General features: G+C 43.4%; 1 protein-coding gene across 1 annotated transcript in view; it reads left to right on the top strand.

Annotated features, from left to right (window-relative positions):
* AFG2A (AFG2 AAA ATPase homolog A) overlaps nt 1–18,613 on the top strand; it is a 205,478-nt gene that overhangs the window by 144,882 nt on the left and 41,983 nt on the right. Inside the window, exon 15 of the mRNA XM_069104864.1 lies at nt 11,694–11,858. Coding sequence (XP_068960965.1) covers nt 11,694–11,858 — 165 coding nt within the window. The remainder of the gene's footprint in view (nt 1–11,693; nt 11,859–18,613) is intronic.

Below are 18,613 nucleotides of genomic sequence, written 5' to 3'. Positions count from 1 at the left end.
GGAAGGAAGGAAGGAAGGAAGGAAGGAAGGAAGGAAGGAAGGAAGGACGGACAAAGTGGTTGGTATATACCAGGTGATATGTTAATACAGTCAAACTTACTTAGTAATTACTTGTGTTTAAATTAATTAATCTTTATAAGACAACTAATTCAGTGGATAGAATATTGGACTTAGACTAGCTGTGTGACCCTGGGCAAGCCACTTAACCTCTGCTAACATTTTCTCATCTGTAAAATGGGGATCATGATATTGCCTGGGTTGTAGTGAGGGTCATATGAGATACTATTTGTACAGAACTTAATGCTTGCTATTATCTATTTTGAATTAAAAGATATTACGAAGAAAATATATGTAGGGAAGAAGGTTGGCAGATCCCGTAGCAAGAACAAAAAGCTCAAATGGTCAGTCCCCATGCTGCATTCTGACCGTGTCTATTGGAATTTCCTCAATGCCACAATCTGTAATGGGTCAGTGCCCCTGGAACTGAGCTCTCCCTTTTACAATGAAAGTACCTTTGCATCAGAGACAGGCCTAATCATAAGGGCTACTTCATTGGACCCTTATTCTTTCTCTTAACCTCCAGTCTTCCACGGTTCCTTCTGAGAAACACGTTTGTCTTGGAATGGAAAGATGGACTTCTTTGATCCCTCCTGGAGTCCCCCCAAAATTGACTTGTAGCCTTTACATTGCGCTGTTTTAACAGCACCTTTGGGAGAGGGGGCCCCATACTTAGGGGTGTGTGTGTTCTTTGTTTTTTTCCAAATCCTTCTGAACTTCCTGGGATTGGCTGGTAAGTGGCCGGGCTGGTTCACAAAGGTTTAACATTCTAGCCTGGATTTTCCCACCAGCCCTGCTGTGGAGCCTGTAGCCCCTGGAGATCCCACAGCAGAGTTTGCTGTTTGCTCGGCACACACACATGGCTTCAATCTTTGGTGCTGTGGCCTTTTCACTCTGTCAGGGGACTTCCTCCGGGACTCCAGCTGGCTGTTTCTGAATGTTGTTTCCATGAATGCAAAGAGCCCCCCTCCCACCCACCCCTGCTCCTTAATTCTTTGCATGCTTAACAGCCCCAGAGAGCTAGCTGACAGCAGTGAGCGGGAGGCTGGGCCAGGGCTGTACCAGATATTTCACCTGTGGCTTCCTGCAGGGCATTTATTAGAAGCAGTCATTCACTTCCCCTCATGCTGGCTCTTGGTTTTCTCATCTGTAAAATGAAAGATTTGGACTTGCTGGCCTGAATTCACATAAATTCAACAAACATTTATTAAACACCTAGTATGCATGAGGGATACAGAGCCTCCTTCTGCCTCAGGGTCTCTGATTTCCTTCCTATGTGGCCTCTGGGTGCTGCGTGTGTCCGTGGCGTAAGATTATAGATCCTGAAGGGACTCCGAGACCGCCTCATGTTCCTCCCTCATATCGGTCCAAACGGTAGAAAGGTCTGGGTTTGTTAGAGAACACAGGATTTCAGGAGCCAAAGAGGCCCATTCAGTCCTGGTTTCTGTACCAATTTTCTTTCCCCAGGGTGCTTTTTATATGTATTTGAAATCCCAGTTCAAGTAGAGGTTGAATTAAAAACCAATGTTGTATTCTTTGGTTAACTAGTTCTTGAGAATTGTCCTATTTAACCTCCAATTTATTTTAATCTTTTCTTCAACTACCCTTTATTGACTCTAACTTTTATTGTGTTGGGTTAGGTAGTCAAATACTATCAGCCTTCCTTTTCTCTCCCTCCTTGTTATGTTTTTTTTTTTTTAATTTCACTTTCTGCACCCTTTTCTAAAAAGGATTTCTTTCCATCATTCTCTTCGTTACTCATCTTCCTTCTCTGTTCTAGATTTCTGTTCTTTGGGCACTCTGTTAAACTCTGGGAATATGGGGAAAGGCAAAAAAAAATGTTCCTGCCCTCAAGGAGCTCACATTCTAATGAGGGGAGACCACACATAACTAATCATATGAACAAACAAAGGATGGTCAGCATAGATTGGAGATAATCTTGGAGGAAGGCCCTTGCAGAAGGTGCAGTTTTATCTGGGTCTTGAAGGAAGCGTCATCGTCAGCAGCACAGAGCACTTTAAGGTCGGGGGTGCACCTTACATATACGCTCTCACTGGGTCCTCACAACAACTGTTTCAATTGTCCCTGTTTTACAGGTGAGGAGAGTGAGTCTCCAAGTGGCTGTGACTTACCCACAGTTGCCCAGCTAGTTTTACATTATTATTGGCATATTGTGGTTTTACATCACTTTTGTTTCTAATAACATCCCTTGTTACAAAATCCAAAAAAGACAAAAAAATCAGTTTGTGAAAACTAACCAAGTCAAGCCAGTCTGACGGCAGCCAGAGCCCCGCTTCTGTAAAGAAGGAAGGGAGGTGTGTTCTCATTTCCTGTTGTGGTCACGATCCACATTGTCCTGGTTCTGCTCCCTTCACTTTGCGTTAGTTCATGTAAATCTCATTCACTGTCATATATTTCTCTTAATTCATCTCAGTTTTCCTTGTATTCATGCACCTCAACTTGTCACGCCAATGATGGTCATTGGCTTTTTTTCCCCCCACTTCTTTCCCACTACAAAAAGCGATGCTCTAAGTGTTTTCACACCAATTTTTGACCCTTTTTGTGTCTGGTGCTTTGGCATATAGTAAGTGCTTGACTGAGCGGTGGGTCTCCAACCCTGGTCACACCCTGGTTTTAATTCCTGAGCTCTTTGCATAAGACTCAAAATCTTACATTTCTCTGAATCTGTCAACTGTCGTCGTGCATAAAAATCAATGATCTACTTTGTCTCACCCCGAAAACGTTGATAACCCAGAAAGCCCCTTGTCATCGCTTTTACCAAACACAACTGTCCTAAAGCAAAAGAACACACAAAAAATTTGGAAGACAGTGACCTGTAGCCAGAGTATGACACTGAACAGGCTGAAGTTACATTCATTGTTTTAAGTCGCTGAAAACGAGGCAACTGTTTTGTTGATGACTCGTCCCCCTTGCTAATTTAATCATTCATAGGGTTCTGTTTTTCTAACCTTTCCCTTTAAGGTTCACAAAACCTTGAAAGGTTACAGAGAGAATTTGCAATGCACTTCCTTCACAGTAACCCTGCCGGACAGACAATGTCATCCTGATTTACAGGTGAGGACACTGAGGCACAGGACAAGGAAGGGACTTCCCTAGAACTGCGCAGCTGTTGTATGTCCTGTGACATTAGGACCAGTGTCTGTTCTCCTCTCCCTTACTGCTTAGCTAATGGCCAGTGGCCCAAATTAGCTACAAAAAGGACTGGGTTACCTATTGTGGCTGACTTTTTTTGCTGCAGCCTTCTATATTTTTGGTAAAGACGTGTACTGTTTGGGTGGAGTTCAGTTTTTGTTTCCCCATGGGGCCCTTTTCTCCCCCTTACCCATGTCATTCTGGGGTTACCCAGCAGCATCTGTCAGAGCTGTGGTAACCTTTGTCACCCAGCTGTTGTGTTCATGGTATTTTGCTCCCTTGATGGAGATGAAGCTGGGAGGGAGTGGGAAGCAAGCTCCTCTCTTTTTACATTGAGCCTTCAGGTGGGAGGGGAAAATGGCTCTAAAGGCATCTCTCAGCACAGGGGTCTCTTGCCAAGCCCAGTGTTTGAGTTGGACGTCAGGCCTCTTTGGCTGCTTGAAAACAGGAAGTTCCCCCGTGATGTGATGGATAGCCCTGTTTAGCTGGAAAGAAAGAAAAAAAATTACCCCCATCTCTAGGCCAGCAAATGAATTCTGCAGTAGTTTAAGACACATGGAAGACAATATCTCTTCCACAGACTCGCTTGTGTTTATGCATATGCCCGTGCCTGAGTATATGGAACTCTACCCCATCTTCTGTCCCCATTCTAGAGACTTCAGTACATAAGGTATTCTAATTTCCCAGTGCCTCAGTTTCCCCCGCTCCTGTGATGTTTTCTTCTAGTCCATGTCAGCTACTCACAGGGATGCTTCTATCCTGGGTCTCTCCTTTGCACATGAGCCTTCCACTTGGATCTTCAAGAGCTCCAGAATCCCTTATCTGAGCATAATTTTTATCTTTCTGTCTCTCTTTGCCTTCTTCAACCTGAGAATCGGGGCCAGAAAAGACTTTCCCTTCTTTGCACCTCTGGAAAGTCTTTTGGAAGCCTTTGGAAGGAGGGACTTGTGCTGAAGGCAAGGCAAGAAACCATCAGTTTTGGCAAATGCCCTGATAACTGAAGTTCCCCATCACAGCGATCCGTTTCCCAGCCTCCTTATCTTCTGCTTCTTTCTGTACAAATAATGTCTGGGGACAATGTCACTTCTCATTCAGCCTCCATTGGCCTTAGTCTGCTGTACTTACCCCTTCGGGGTCCTGGATTTTTTTACAGACATCAAGCTACTCCCCCTCCTCAATTTTTACCTATGGTCTTTTTTCTCAGTGTGTTGTGTACTTCCTAAGCAGTCCCCATGATCCCTAGGAGGTCTTATTTATTGCCTTAATTCAGTGTGTCTTATTCATCTTGGTTCTTACTCATACTTTGTGGTGGTGGTTAGTAGTAGTAGTAGTAGTTGTGGTGGTAGTAGTGGGAGGTGGAGGAGTAAATGGCCATGATTTTATTAATATTATTTTACTAAATATATATTAAATTAATATAATGCTTTACGGTTTGCACAACATTTTACAAATTTTATCCTCACACCAAACCTGGGAGGTAGGTGCTATGTTATATGCCCAATTATACAGTTAAGGAAAATGAGGAAGACAGAGATGAAGCATCTTGCGCGCGATCACACAGCCAGTAAGCGTCTGAAGCTGTATTTGGACCCCATTCTTCCTGACTCTAGGCTCAATGAGTGTTCCGTCCTCTGCACGACCCAGCTGCTTATCTGTCTATACATTATATAGAGACATCTGCGGGCATGGCTGTTTCGACTGACGCCTCTCATCTCCCAACATTTTTCTCTCTTACTGTCATATACTTCAGGACTTCAGAAATAAGTTATTGCATCTGTAGGGATACTCCCTTCACCAAACAGATCCCAAATGCATCAGTTTACCGTCTTTGGCCCTTGTGTAACACCACCTCATCAAATTCATTGGCCTTTCTGGCAATGAGACTTAGAAGCAGGTCCTCAGTGACCGAAATAGCTCATCAGGGACACTCATGGTCTTCCCAGTTTGGTCAGATCCTTTAGAACTTGTGCTCCACAGGTATGGCCTTCAAGATCACAACTTCATACCATAAAGAAGCATTTAATGGAGACACTATGGCATATGAGCATTATACTTAATAACATCGTCAGCCTGGATACTTGTGAAATCTGATTTCACAAAGACACAGGTTGCCCATTGCCAGCCATTGGTCATGTTCCAGGATGGCAACAGCCCCAGAAGTCATCTGTCTGCCCTGCAGTGGATCTGGCAAACGACCTGTGAAGTCCGAGCCATTCTGGGTGTGATGTGATTGAATGGTGAGCCGTGAGGAGGAGGTCAGTCAGCGAGTTGTTTCAGGCCATGGTGTTTGGACTTCACCAGCACAGGAAATGTTGCTGTGCCCAGTGCCCCAGAACCCCGTAAACCTCACATGGGAACGAACGCCCAGTTCTTCCCTCGCTTCTGTCCAATGGCTGTGAGTTACAGGCTCTTCTGACACATCTACATTTTGGTTATAAATACTGATGGATCCATCGAGGGGAGATTATTTGACTGGCCTGATCTCTGGCCCTCTCTGCTTTGAGAACTTGGACCACCAAGTGAAGCAGCCGGCTTCGGCTCCAGAATGGCCTCTTCTGAAGGCATTCACTGGCTGTCCCATGTTTTTACCGGAGACACTCTTCTCTCTGGAGTCATTGCTCATTTCCTCCAAAAGAAGAACCTTAGAGACAGCTCAGTGAGAAGCTTGTCCGTGGAACCAAGGCAGATATGTTCTTTTAACCTCCCTGTGCCTCAGTGGGCCTCCAAGGCCCCTTCCCACTCTAGGTCTTCGCTCCTGTTGTGACCCAGGGCACATCACACCTCTCTGGGACTCAGTTCTCTCCTCTGTACAAGGAGGAAGTTAGATGAGATGGCCTCAGAGGTCCTAGAATCCAGGATCTGATTGTCATTTGTTCTTCCTAGGCATCTTTAGTAAAATGAGAGCGTTGGATGACATGGCCCTGCCTGAGACCCTAAGACAGTCAGGTCTCACTAAGTTGTTTGCTTTTCAAACCCTAAAGCAGTACATAGATAGGACTTATGTCACAGATGAGACCCTGACTAGATATTGAAACTGCAGCGCTATGCACAATTCATTCAATGGGATGGGGATACGGATAGGGATTGGACCTCCGGATTCCATTGGTTAATCCTCTATCCATGCAGGTGGCCACCTTCTCCACAACTTCTGGTTTTAGAAAGTAGATAGAGCCCTGAGAGGTTAAGGGCCTTAGTGGTAGTGAGGGCGGCTTTCCAGCCACTGCCTCTGTGAGTGGAGAAGACTTGCTAAATAACCATAATAATAATAATGAACCTCCATTAGTATGGGGCTGGAGGTAGGTGTCATCCCCAGAGGTCCCCGAGTGGCTGACCCTGCCTTCAGAGGCTGGTGTGTCCATAACTCATCTCTTCAAGAGAATCTATTTACCCTTGCCTCTAACATCTACAGGGGTAATCCACAACCCCTTGTCCCATTGCTTCTTAAACTTTTCTCTAACAATTCAAGATGGCAGCTATTGACGAAGAGCTAGGCTCTGGAAATCATTAGCTTAACGTGGGTGAATTGGTGGTCATTCCTCCACTGAATACAGATCGCAGTCCTTCATGCCTTCCTGTCCTCTGCTGTCCTCACCCAGGTCTTCCTTTGAGTCCCCTGGGGAACATCAGTTCACCATGTTGAGTGGAGGTCTTCCTGTCCTTTCCCCATTTCTTGACTTAGCACCTTATGTCATTCATGGCCCACAGTAGGTGCCTTATGAGAGTTTGTAGGAGGTGTGGAGATTTCATGGAGGACCCTGGTGAGGATTTCCTTGGGCTTTGGTGGAATGAGCTGCCAGGATGCCACTTCTCCCGCTGGGGATGGCCAAGCTTCTCTGTGCCTGAATGAGGATTCCAGAAAAGGCTTGCTCTCTGTACTAGGGCTGGGAGCTCTGATGCCACCGTACTCGATTCCCTCCAGCCAGCAGGCAGAAGTGCTTGAGAAAGCTGGGGGGTGTCTCCCCTGAGATTTGCATGTTGTGGTTCCTTTACCAGTGGGGGCTGTCTTCTCACTCAGGCTGCTTTGCTCTGCCTGGATAGACCAGAACAGTCTTTTTAAAGAACCTTTAGGAAGGGTGTTAGCACCATTGGGGTTTCTCAGGAAGGAAGCTGCTTTTCCTACTATTTTTTCAGCCGAACTTTCACTGACAAGATCAGGCAGGAAAAAGCCTCACTGGCCATCAGCCCAGCACACCAGGCGATATTTGTAGCAGGCTGTAATTCACCCTGCATTGCCCGTGGTCAGCTGTGACTTTAAAAACAACCTGGACGTCATGCTGAGCAGTATTCCCTGAAGCAAACAATGGAAGTGGTGTCCATGTTCCACCCTCATAGACAGTCACACTACCGGCAAAGGATGCTTAAAAATAGCCTAGAATTTCCAAACTTTTCCAGATGTATTAAAAGGGGATAAGGACGGAGACTGGACCTGGGGCTGTGTTTTTTTCTTGGTTTAAAGAACTCCTGGATAAGGAAGCAGGTGGCCCCTTATAGTAGTAGGGAATTGCCTGGGGGCAGTGAGAGGTCAAGGACTTGTCCAGGGTCACTCCAAAACCAGCTCTGCTGATCACAACCATGCTGCCTTTCACTGTCCTTTTTGGTACATGATTTTCTCATTTGGATTTTCTAAAAAGCCTGAGACAAATACGACAGGTAATATCATGGGATCTTTGATCCTCTGTGACATGTCCAAGGTCATGTGGTTAGTGTCGGACCCAATTCTTTTTGTTCCAATTATTGATCTTCCACAGTTATTAGATCTCTTTTCAGTCAGTCAGTCAATAAGCATTTGTTAAGGACCTACTATGTGCAGAGCACCTTGCTAAGTGCTGAGGATACAAAGAAAGGAAAAAGGTGGCTTTGGTTCTCACAAAGCTCAGTCTAATATGAGCTTCCTTCCCCTTCCCTTCCTTCTTTCCCTTTCCTCTCCTTTCCTGTGCCCTCTCAGACATAAACACTTACAGTTTCAACTAATCAGTCAGTCAACAAAAGTTCCTACTACATGTCACTCACTATGCTGGAGATGGGGATACAGATGTGAGAATGGAGTGGTCCCTGCCCTTGAGAGTCCCATATTCCCAAAGGCGGATACAGAATAAGGAGGACTCCAGTGGCCAAGAAACAGAGTTTAGCCTAGGCCATGGATTCTTAGCTTGTTTTGTGTCATTCTGGTTCCCTCCTCAGAGTAATGTTTGTAAATGCATAAAATAAATTCATAGGATTACATGAGAGACTAATTATATCAAAATACAGTCATTAAAATATTTCTAAAAATGAATTCATGGCCCCCAGATGAAGAACCCCTGATCTAGACAGTTACACAGATTGTGGGAAAAGGCAGTAGATTGTGGTGCCCTTTCAAGTAGCAGTGGTAGGTTTTAGGTAATAGAAATGTTATTTTTTTTCCTAATCACAAAAAAAACCCAACAACTTTAATGGTGACAAGGAGGCTCAAGATATAAACTCAGAAGAAAATAGTGACTTGAAAATCTCTACAAACAAAGCCTCAAAGAAAAACGCAAATTAGACACAAGCACAACAAGAATTCCTAGAAAAGCTAAAGAAAGATTCCAAAAGGGCAAAAGAAATTTATAAAAATCAAATAAGAGTCATAGAGTTAAAATGGGAAAAGAAATACAAGAAAACTATGAAAAGAGAAACAACAGGTTAGTAGAAAAAGTACTAAACCTCACTAAAAAAATAAAAATAAAAATTGGTCAAGTGGAAGCTAATAACTCTGTGAAACACCAAGAAGCAATAAGTAAAGATCAAAAGACTAAAAAAATAGAAGGAAATGTGAAATATCTCTTCAAAAAATGATGGACCTGAAAAATAGATTATAGAGAGATGATTTAAGAGCCTTCCTTATATTGTTGCAGAGAAGGTGCCAACCTACATTAGTAAGGGATGTTTCTGTATTGGTGGGTGATTACATTTTTAAGTGTTGACTTAATACTTTTTAAAATTAGTATATTAATTTTATTTTTTTATTTTTAGTTCCAAATTTTCACCGTCTCTCTTACTCTTTATTGAGAAGACAAGAAATATGATACCCATTATACATATGAAATTATGCAAAACATATTTCCACATTAGCCATGTTGAAAAAGAAAAATAAAGAGGAAAAAAAATCTGCTTTACTCTGTACCCAGAGTTCATCACTTCTCCCCCTAGAAGTGGGTAACATTTTTCATCAAGAGTTCTTCAGAATTGTGGTGGATCATTGTTCATATAAGTCTTCCCAGGTTTTTCTGAAACTGTCCTGCTCATCATTTCTTATAGCACAATAGTCTTCCATCACAACCCTGTACCAGAACTTGCTCAATCATTCCCCAATTGAGGGGCATCCCCTTGATTTCCAGTTCCTTACAAAATGAGCTGCTATAAACATTTTTTTACATATGGGATCTTTTTCTTTGATGTCTTTGGGTATTGGGTACTCCTAGGGCTTCTACCTTCGCTGCTGCCACTTCCAATGTCTACACACTCCGCTTTTTGTCTTCCTAAGCTGCCTGGGGCTGAAAAAATGACTTACTATGCCCTTTTTCTTGGTTTTGCTACTTAGAATTTGGTTTGGTATTTTCCGTGATTGTTTTGTAGGAGAGATTTTGGAGGACATTTAGCACTTTGTTCCTTTCCTCCGCCATCTTAATTCTGCCCTTCCTGTTAGGTTGGATTTAGTTTCTGTCAGCTATGTTGCTACATTTAAAGAACTTCATAACAACATTATTTGAAACTAGGAAATAGCCTGTGACTTTATGTCACATCAAAAAGCAATTTTAAAAGCACTTTCTATGTGTCAAACCCTGTGCTAAGTGCAAGGCATACAAAGAAATGCCTTCAAGGAGCTCCCAGTCTAATGGGGGATATAATCAAGTTCATTCAGGAGATATAGAGAGGGGATGGAAGGCTATCTCAAGAGGGAAGGCACTAGTGACTGGGAGACCAGGAGAAGATCCCTGTAGAAGAAGGTGGGCTTTGAATTGCATTGGAAAGGAGGCCAGAGGGCAAAGGTGAGGGAGGAGAGCTGGGATGGGGATGGGCAGTGAAGGCCACAGGTTCAGGAGATGGAGTGGCTGGATTGTAGAGTATATGGAGAGTACTTCTGGGCAAGAAGGCTATGGTGATAGCGAAGGGCCAGGTTGTAAAGGGCTCTCAATGTTAAACCCCTTATCAGTAGAGGTCATTGGGAGCCACTGATGCTTCCTGAGCAAGGGAGTGGTGCATAGCTTTACTTACCCTTTGAGAAGTAACTTTGGCAACCGAGTGGAGGGTGACTGGGAGTGGGCAGAGACTTGGGGCAGGGAGACCAGTTAGAAGGCCATCACCATGGTGCTTTAAGTCTGAAAACATCTTCCCTTTTTTTGTTGTTGCAATTCAGCTCTGAGCCACAGGATAATGAGCTCAGAAGAAGTAACATTTGCAGACGTGCAACCGTTGTACCTGTAAAGTGTTGGTGAATTTACATTGGATATAAGTCCATCTGAAGGCCATTTCCTCCAACAAAAGCCCAGTGACTCTCGGGGCAGCTGGCCGCCTTTCTGCCTCCTCAGCTCTGCTAAGTGTTCCATTAAAGGGTCGGACTGTGGAAATACTTTTGCTCCCCAAGGCAGATTATACGAGTACAGCACAAACTTCATGTCTAGAGTTTCATTGCCATGGCCCATAGTCCTTCGCTGGGACTGAACGCCAGTCTTGGGAATGTTGCATCTGAGAGATTCACCAACATTGCTAATAATCACCCAAGCCCGCTGAGTTTCTAGTTTGAAGTTTTATTTTTTTTAAAGGATTAAAAATGTAGCTTGGATGCGTGGTCTTATTTTCCTTTGGTTAATTATTTTCACAAGATGACACAGGAGTTGAAAAGGAGACCGGCTGTGGAGGAGGCAGGAAGACCCAGGTGTAAGTCTCACCTCCAACACACATCGACTGTGGCTTTGGGCAGGGCTCTTAGCCACTCGCTGTTCTAGGCAGCGGTAAGGCAAATGACTGATCTGTGTCAGCAGAGGGAGTTTCCACATTGGTATTTCCATTGAACATTCCACTTAACCTCAGATTTAGACAACTCTTAAATCTAAGTTACAGAAGGTTTACAAGCGCAAAATCAAGCATCTAAAAAAACTTGTTGCCGTGGCCTGTCTTTAATAATAATAATAATAAATGGTAATGATGATAGCTAACATGTCTTTAGTTTGCCCTTATCTTAATTCTCCTCACAACAACCCTGAGAGGTGGGTTTATTGTCATCTTCCTTCAACAGGTGGAAAAAATGAGATTCAGAGGATAAGTGACTTGGCCAGGGTCACGCAGCTAGGGAGTGCTTAGACAGGACGCAGGTCTCACTGATTCCAGGTCCAGTGCTCTGGGTCATGCTTTCTGACATCTAGAAAATGTGCTCCTTCCTCCCACATTTCTATAGAGTCCCCTGATTCAAGAATGACATCCCCCATCCTTAACCATCTTGGCCTGTCTTCTAACTTCTCCAGGCTTTGATGCGACCTGGGAGATTTGACCGGATCATCTACGTCCCCTTACCTGATGCGGCCACGAGGAGGGAGATATTCAAGCTGCAGTTTTCCTCCAAGCCAGTTGGTCCGGATGTCGACCTGGAAGAACTCGTTTGTCAGACAGATAGCTACTCAGGGGCTGAGGTAAGCTGAGCCTTCTCTTCCCTGGGAAATGAGCAGGGGGAAATAGCTGGGGGCTTTCTGGGGGGCTGCCAAGATGTTTGAGATTACTGAGCCTGAGGTTTCACCTCATACCAGGCAAATTGGCAAAGGTGATTTAAAAAAAAAAATGGGAACAGTCATGGCTGGAGGGCCTGTGGGAAGACAGGTATGCTAATATGCAATGGGTGGAGCTGTGGAGTGATCCAAGTGTGTATCAATTTAGAATTATACAAGAAAAGGGAATGATTTTACTTGAGGGCAGATACCCCAAAGAAGTCCGAAGACTATGGGGTCAAAGATCTAGAATAGGAGAGAAGTTCTGCCTCCTCCAACTCCCTCATTTTACACATGAGTAAACTGACACCTGGGGAGGGTAAGTAACTTGGCCAAAGTCACAGAGATAGTGATTGCCGGACATGTGACTTGAACCCAGGTTCTGTGTCTCGTTCCATTATACAGTGTTCCACACTGTTCCATCCACCCTACAAAGGTCCAAAATCTGCATAGTGACAGTTTGTGGTAACTGTGATCTGGGAGTGAAGTGGGTGCCCCTCCTCTGGGGAATGATTAAATCAATGTAACAGAATATTGCTGTGCAAAAAGAATGATGAATGTGAGGAATTCAGAGAAACATGGGAAGATTGATATGAACTGATGCAGGACAAAAGAAGCAGAGCCATAAGTACAATGTATACTATGAGTATAGCGTGAGATGAGGGAAAACGTCCCTAAATGGAAGTCAAACATTAAGTAACAGAAAAGGGGTGATGAAGCATCTGGGGTGGGGTGGAATGGGAGACAAAAGTCTCCCATGAGACGATTTCTTTAATTACTGTGTTGAGAAGCCATCCCTACACCTGGATCCTTCTCCAGTGGCTCCTTGTTAAATGGATGTCACCCTGGGTTCTTGAAGGTTGGGTTCTCACTAGGCCTGGCCAAAGATGGCAGACCTGTCTTACTGGAGGGCCAGCTTCGCTGCATTTGAAGAATTGTCGCCATACCGACCACACATTTACCCTGTTCTTTTTAAAAATGGTTTCTTTTATTTAAAAAAACAAAACACTGGATCTCCCTGTCTAGGCTAGCCAGAAGTACAAAGGTCACTTAGGGACTTGATCCCACTGCTGATCAGCATGGGAGCTTTGACCTGCTCTATTTCTGACCTGGGCTGGTTTCCTTAGACACCTCCCATGTCCGTCTCCCCATACCCTGCTTCTGGGGGTTCTCCATATTGATACTAAATTCAGTGCGGATACCCAGTCCCATGGCCTCTTGCCTCTCAGAACTCCTGACCTTAAGGAAATTGCAGTTTTGCTACATGTTGCTTCCAAGAACAGTCTTTGAGTCACAGATGCATGAGTGCATCCAGAGAACCCTCTCAAGAGAAATCACGTACTGTAGAAGGTGGACGAGGAAGGTCACCTCTGAAGCCAGAGTAATCTTGTCTACCCCGACCTTGACAGCAGACCTCAAAGCCAGAGGGATTCTGAGGCAGACATAATACCGAATTTGTATTCAGAGGTTCTAGGTTCAAATCTTGACACTCTTGCTCACTACCTGTAAGATCTTTGGCAAGTCAGTGAATCTCTAAGGTCCTCTGTTTGCTCATCTGTAAAAGGAAAGGTTTGGATGAGGTGACTTCTTATATCACTTCCAACTCTAAATCTGTCATGCTAATGTCTGCTCTTAGCCAAGACTTGTTTCACTTAAATACACAGTCAGCAGAGAAGCAATATTGTTTGCTGGTATGAGCAGAAGACAAAAGATTCTAGCCCCGATGCCACCATTCACTGGGCTGACTTTGACATTTTCCCTAATGATGCCTGACTTGTTTATTTATTCATTCGAAAAACATTTTATTATGTGCCACACACTGTACTCTGTACTGGAAATTCAAAACGAGCCATTACCCACCTTCAGTGTTCATATTCTCTTGGGAGGAATCATGGATATTGAAAAAGTTGAGGAATTTATGTCCAAAATAAATTCAGAGTAATTTTCAGAGGAAGGGCATTCTCTAAACTTTTTAAATGTTGAGAAATGTAGATGATGATGATGATGATGATGGTGCTTGTGGTGATGATGATGATGATGGTGGTGGTGATGATGATGATGGTGGTGGTGGTGATGATGATGGTGGTGGTGGAGGTGGTGATGATGGTGGTGGTGGTGGTGGTGATGATGATGGTGGTGGTGGAGGTGGTGATGATGGTGGTGGTGGTGGTGGTGATGATGGTGGTGGTGGTGGTGGTGATGATGATGATGGTGATGATGATGATGGTGGTGGTGATCATGATGGTGATGGTGATGATGATGGTGGCAATGATGATGATGATGGTGATGGTGGTGGTGGTGGTGATGATGATGATGGTGGCGATGATGATGGTGATGGTGGTGATGATGATGGTGGTGGTGATGATGATGATGGTGATGATGGTGGCGATGATGATGATGATGGTGATGGTGGTGATGATGATGGTGGTGGTGGTGGTGGTGGTGGTGGTGGTGATGATGATGCTGCTGCTGATGGTACTGATACCTCAAACTCGCCAGCTTCCAAATCCATAGTTTGCTTTAGCCTAGAATGGTTTCCCTCCTTGACTCCATACCTTACAGTCCCCTAGTTCTTCCAGGTTCATCACATCCTACTGATGCCCTTTCTCTTCCTTCTAGTTGTTGTTGCTTCGTCCCCCAGAAAAAAGTTGATATTTATTCTTTATATAATGTGAATTTTTCTATCTTTGTCTATAGACTGGAAGCCTCTTGGGGGCGGGGCCGCTTTGTTTTTAATCTTTGTCTCTTCAGTGTCTTGGGGTGGGAGCACCCACTTAATAGACACCTGTCAATTGCTTTTTCCCAGGGTTTGTGGCCATTTGGCAGTTTCTGCTCTCTTTCATATCCATGGAGAGAAGAGACAACAAACACTGAGCCAGCCTGATATCTGTGGGCCTTTCCCACTCTGAGATAATGTACTATCAGTAAATAGAAATGCAAAGCAGAATGAGAACCCAGCCACGGGCCAGTCTTAATTTGGAGGTGTAGTAGGCACTTCATAAATGCTTGCTGACTCGTTAATGGGGGGTAAAATATCTTTTGGCATTAAAAGTTTGTCCACCAACTTGTTAGTTTTTCTTTGGTACATAGCTTATTTAGTCTAAAATATACATGGTATGAGGCGGCCAGGTGGCGCAGTGAGTAAGAGCGCCGGCCCCAGAGTCAGGAGACCTGGGATCGGTTCCAGCCTCAGATACTTCACACCCACACACCCACAAAAATCTGGCCGTGTAACCTTGAGCAAGTTACTTAACCCCAATTGCTTTAAAAAAAAAATAAAAAGATAAAATAAAATAAAATAATATATACATGGTGAGGTATATGTACAGAGGTGAGTGCTCTGGGCTTGGAGCCTGGAAGACAGGATGAAATCCGGAATAAATTTATCCCGAATAAATTCAGCATCAGATACTTACTAGCTGTAAATACTAGGCTAAGACAAAACAAGGCTCCTCTCACCCCCTTGTGGGTCCACAAGCATCCCCAACAATATTTTTTAGATCACTGTACCCTTAGATTCACCTTCTGCTACCAGAATAAAATGATCAGTCATCTGAAAACCCAGCCTGCTCCTGTAGGGTCTTTATACATTAGTACTATGCAGATCAGTTTAATTAAATTTTTTTATCTACTGCATGGCTGTGTATTTGGCAGGATGAGTGGGACTTAAGCTCCTGGCATCCTGTCTGTTTTTAGAAATGGTGGTGTAGAGCCGTAATTTTTAAAACTCTTCTCTATGCTTGGGGATTTACAGAAGGATACCTTTCTGTAAGGTATGGAGGAGGGTTAGGTTTGAACCCTACTAGTTTGTGGGGGGAGAGTATTATTCTAACTGTCTTTAGGTTCTCATTGGACTTTTGCCCCATCTGCTTTGTTTAACTCTAAACTTTGATCCCAGCCACCCCTTTGTCCTTCTCTACTTCTTCTCTTCGCCAGAGAATATCACAGAAAATTTTCCCTCGTGTTCCATGGAGAAAAAACATCCCAAAAGCATGTTTGTCACCATGTGGATAGAAGTGCTGTCACTGAGGGCCAGCTACTAAGTGGGCTTGAAGGGCACACACAATAAATACATCATCCAACACTCTCTACTCCCTTCCCCTGCTCCCCTTGGCCATTGTCTTCCACTGGCTTGTGGCTCCTTGCTCATAGGAAAACATGTGGCCATTGACATGTAATTAGAGCATTCAGTATAGGAGAAAGCAAGAACTCTCTTTGGGTGAGCGACCTTGTTTTCTTTCATTTAGATTTATTTTATTTTTTTTGCTTTTAGAATTCATAGCAAATGTCATTTTGTTCTATGACTTATTTATTTATTCTTTCATTGATTCATTCCTTTTTTTGTGGAGTTGCATTGGTCTGTTTTGGAAACTGTCACTGGAGCTTTCAGGAAAACAGCAATGAGAGATACATGCATGCATACAAGTCACAGCTGGGACCAATTCCAATGGGCCATGTGTGCAGAAGAGTAGGAGAAACGGAAGATGAAATACATTAGTTGGGCTTGCCTGTTGAAAGTATTATACTGCCATAGGTTGAAGGTTTCTATGAGTCAAAGCTCATTGTTTGTAGGGACAACACAGCTGAAGGAGAAGAATGAACATTGATCCCAAAGACCAGATATCAACTCTATATCCTAATGACAAAAGCCTTCCAGTCCTACTACCTTATTTTAAGGGTAAGGAGACTGAGACTCAGGAAAATGAAAGGTCACTTAGGTATTAGGGGTCAGAGGTAGGATTTGAACCCAGACTTTCTGACTCTAGAGCCAGGCTGTCTAAACCTTAAGCACCTGTTGTTTCTAGGTGTGTGGTCCCCAAAGCATGTGATGTCACACCCCCAGGGTGCTACAGGGTTTTTACATTTTCGATCTAATCTACTTAATAAATACAATTGTTAGGTTTCTCTTTTGACCTAAGGGCACCTTACGAAAATCACCAAAGTACCAAGGGTGCCATGAACTGAGAAAATATGGGAACCAGTTTGTTACTGGGTAAGAAATAGAGATATTGAGTAATGGAACAGATGAGAGGGCAAATTAATGCGGTAGCCTAGTGTTTGATCAGCCCAAAGATCCTAGTGATTCAGGCAAGAATGTTCTGTTTGACAAAACTTTTGGAAGAACAGGAAAGTAGACAGAAAATAGGTTTATACCAACATTTCACACTGTATGCCAAGAGAAACTAAAAATGGGCACATGATTTAGAAGTAAAAGGTGATTTCATAAGCAAATTGGGGAGAGTGGCATGAAAGAATTACCTATCAAGTCTGTGGATAAGGGAAGAGTTCATGACCATACAAGAGGGAGAGTGTTTCATGGGAGATAGAATAGAGTTTTGATTAGGGGAAGAGGATGCAATAAGCATGTATTAAGTGCCTACTGCATACTAGGCATTGTGCAAAGTGCTTCACAGATATTTCCTCATTTGATTTTCACAACAGTTCTGGGAGATAGTTGATAGTATTATCCCCATTTTATAATTGGAGAAACTGAGGCAGACAAGTGAAATGACTTGCCCAGGTTCACACAGCTAGTAAGTGTCTGAGACTACATTTAAACTCAGATCTTCCCGACTCTGGACCCAGTGCCCTTATCTATGTACCCCTTAGCTGCCTGATTAAGTTTTTGCACATGTTCTGAACAACCAGTGTACTTAAAATTAGAAGACAAGCAAGAGACCTGGGGTGGAGGTGGGGATCTTTGCAGGAAATTCCTCTGATAAAGGTCTCTCTCTTTTTTTTTTTTTTTTTGCTTTTTGTAGGGGCATTTGGGGTTAAGTGACTTGCCCAAGGTCACACAGCTAGTTTTTGTGTTAACTGTCTAAGACCGGATTTGAACTCAGGTCCTCCTGACTCCAGGGCTGGTGCTCTACTCACTGTGCCACCTAGCCGCCCATAAAGATCTCTTTCTAAGATATGCAAGGAAATGATTAGAATTTATAAAAACAAGAGCCATTCCCCAGTTGATAAATGGTCAACAGTCAGTTTTCAGAGGAAGGAGTCCAAGCTATCCATAGCTACATGTAAAAAAATGCTCTAAATCAGTAATAGAGAAATGCAAATCAAATAACTCAGATATACAACCTTACACCTATCACATTGGATAATAGGACAGAAAAGGAAAATGACAGATCCTGGAGGGAATGTGGAAAAGTAAGTACACTAATCCACTATAAGTGCAGTTGTGAGCTGGTGCAACCATTCTGAAGAATAATTTGAAACTATGACCAAAATTGTACTATAAAACTGTTTTGGCCCTTTGACCCACCAGTACTGCTAATACACACACACACACACACACACACACACACACACATACATATATACTGCTACTACTAAGTCTATATCTCTAAGAGATCAAAGAAAAAGGAAAATTTGCTCTATGTATAAGAATCTTTATAGCAGCTCTTTTTGTGATGGCAAAGAACTAGAAATTGAAGGAATGTCCATCATTTGAGGAATGGCCAAACAAGTTGTGTTATATGGTTATGATGGAATACTATTGTGCTATAAGAAATAATGAGCAGGATGCTGGCAGAAAAACTTGGGAAGACTTACACGAACTGATGCAAAGTGAATTGAGCAGAAACAGGAGAACAATTTATACAAAAACAACAATATTGTAAAAATAATCAACTCTGATCAACACAAAGACTAACCACATTCCAAAGGATTCATGATGA

This window comes from Petaurus breviceps, unplaced genomic scaffold (assembly GCF_028583685.1).
Source record: "Petaurus breviceps papuanus isolate PSGF00001 unplaced genomic scaffold, PetGlider_PUasm1.0 689, whole genome shotgun sequence".
Lineage (NCBI taxonomy): Eukaryota > Metazoa > Chordata > Mammalia > Diprotodontia > Petauridae > Petaurus > Petaurus breviceps.
Note: the sequence above shows the minus strand (reverse complement) of the source record. Positions and strands in the feature narration are given on the sequence as shown.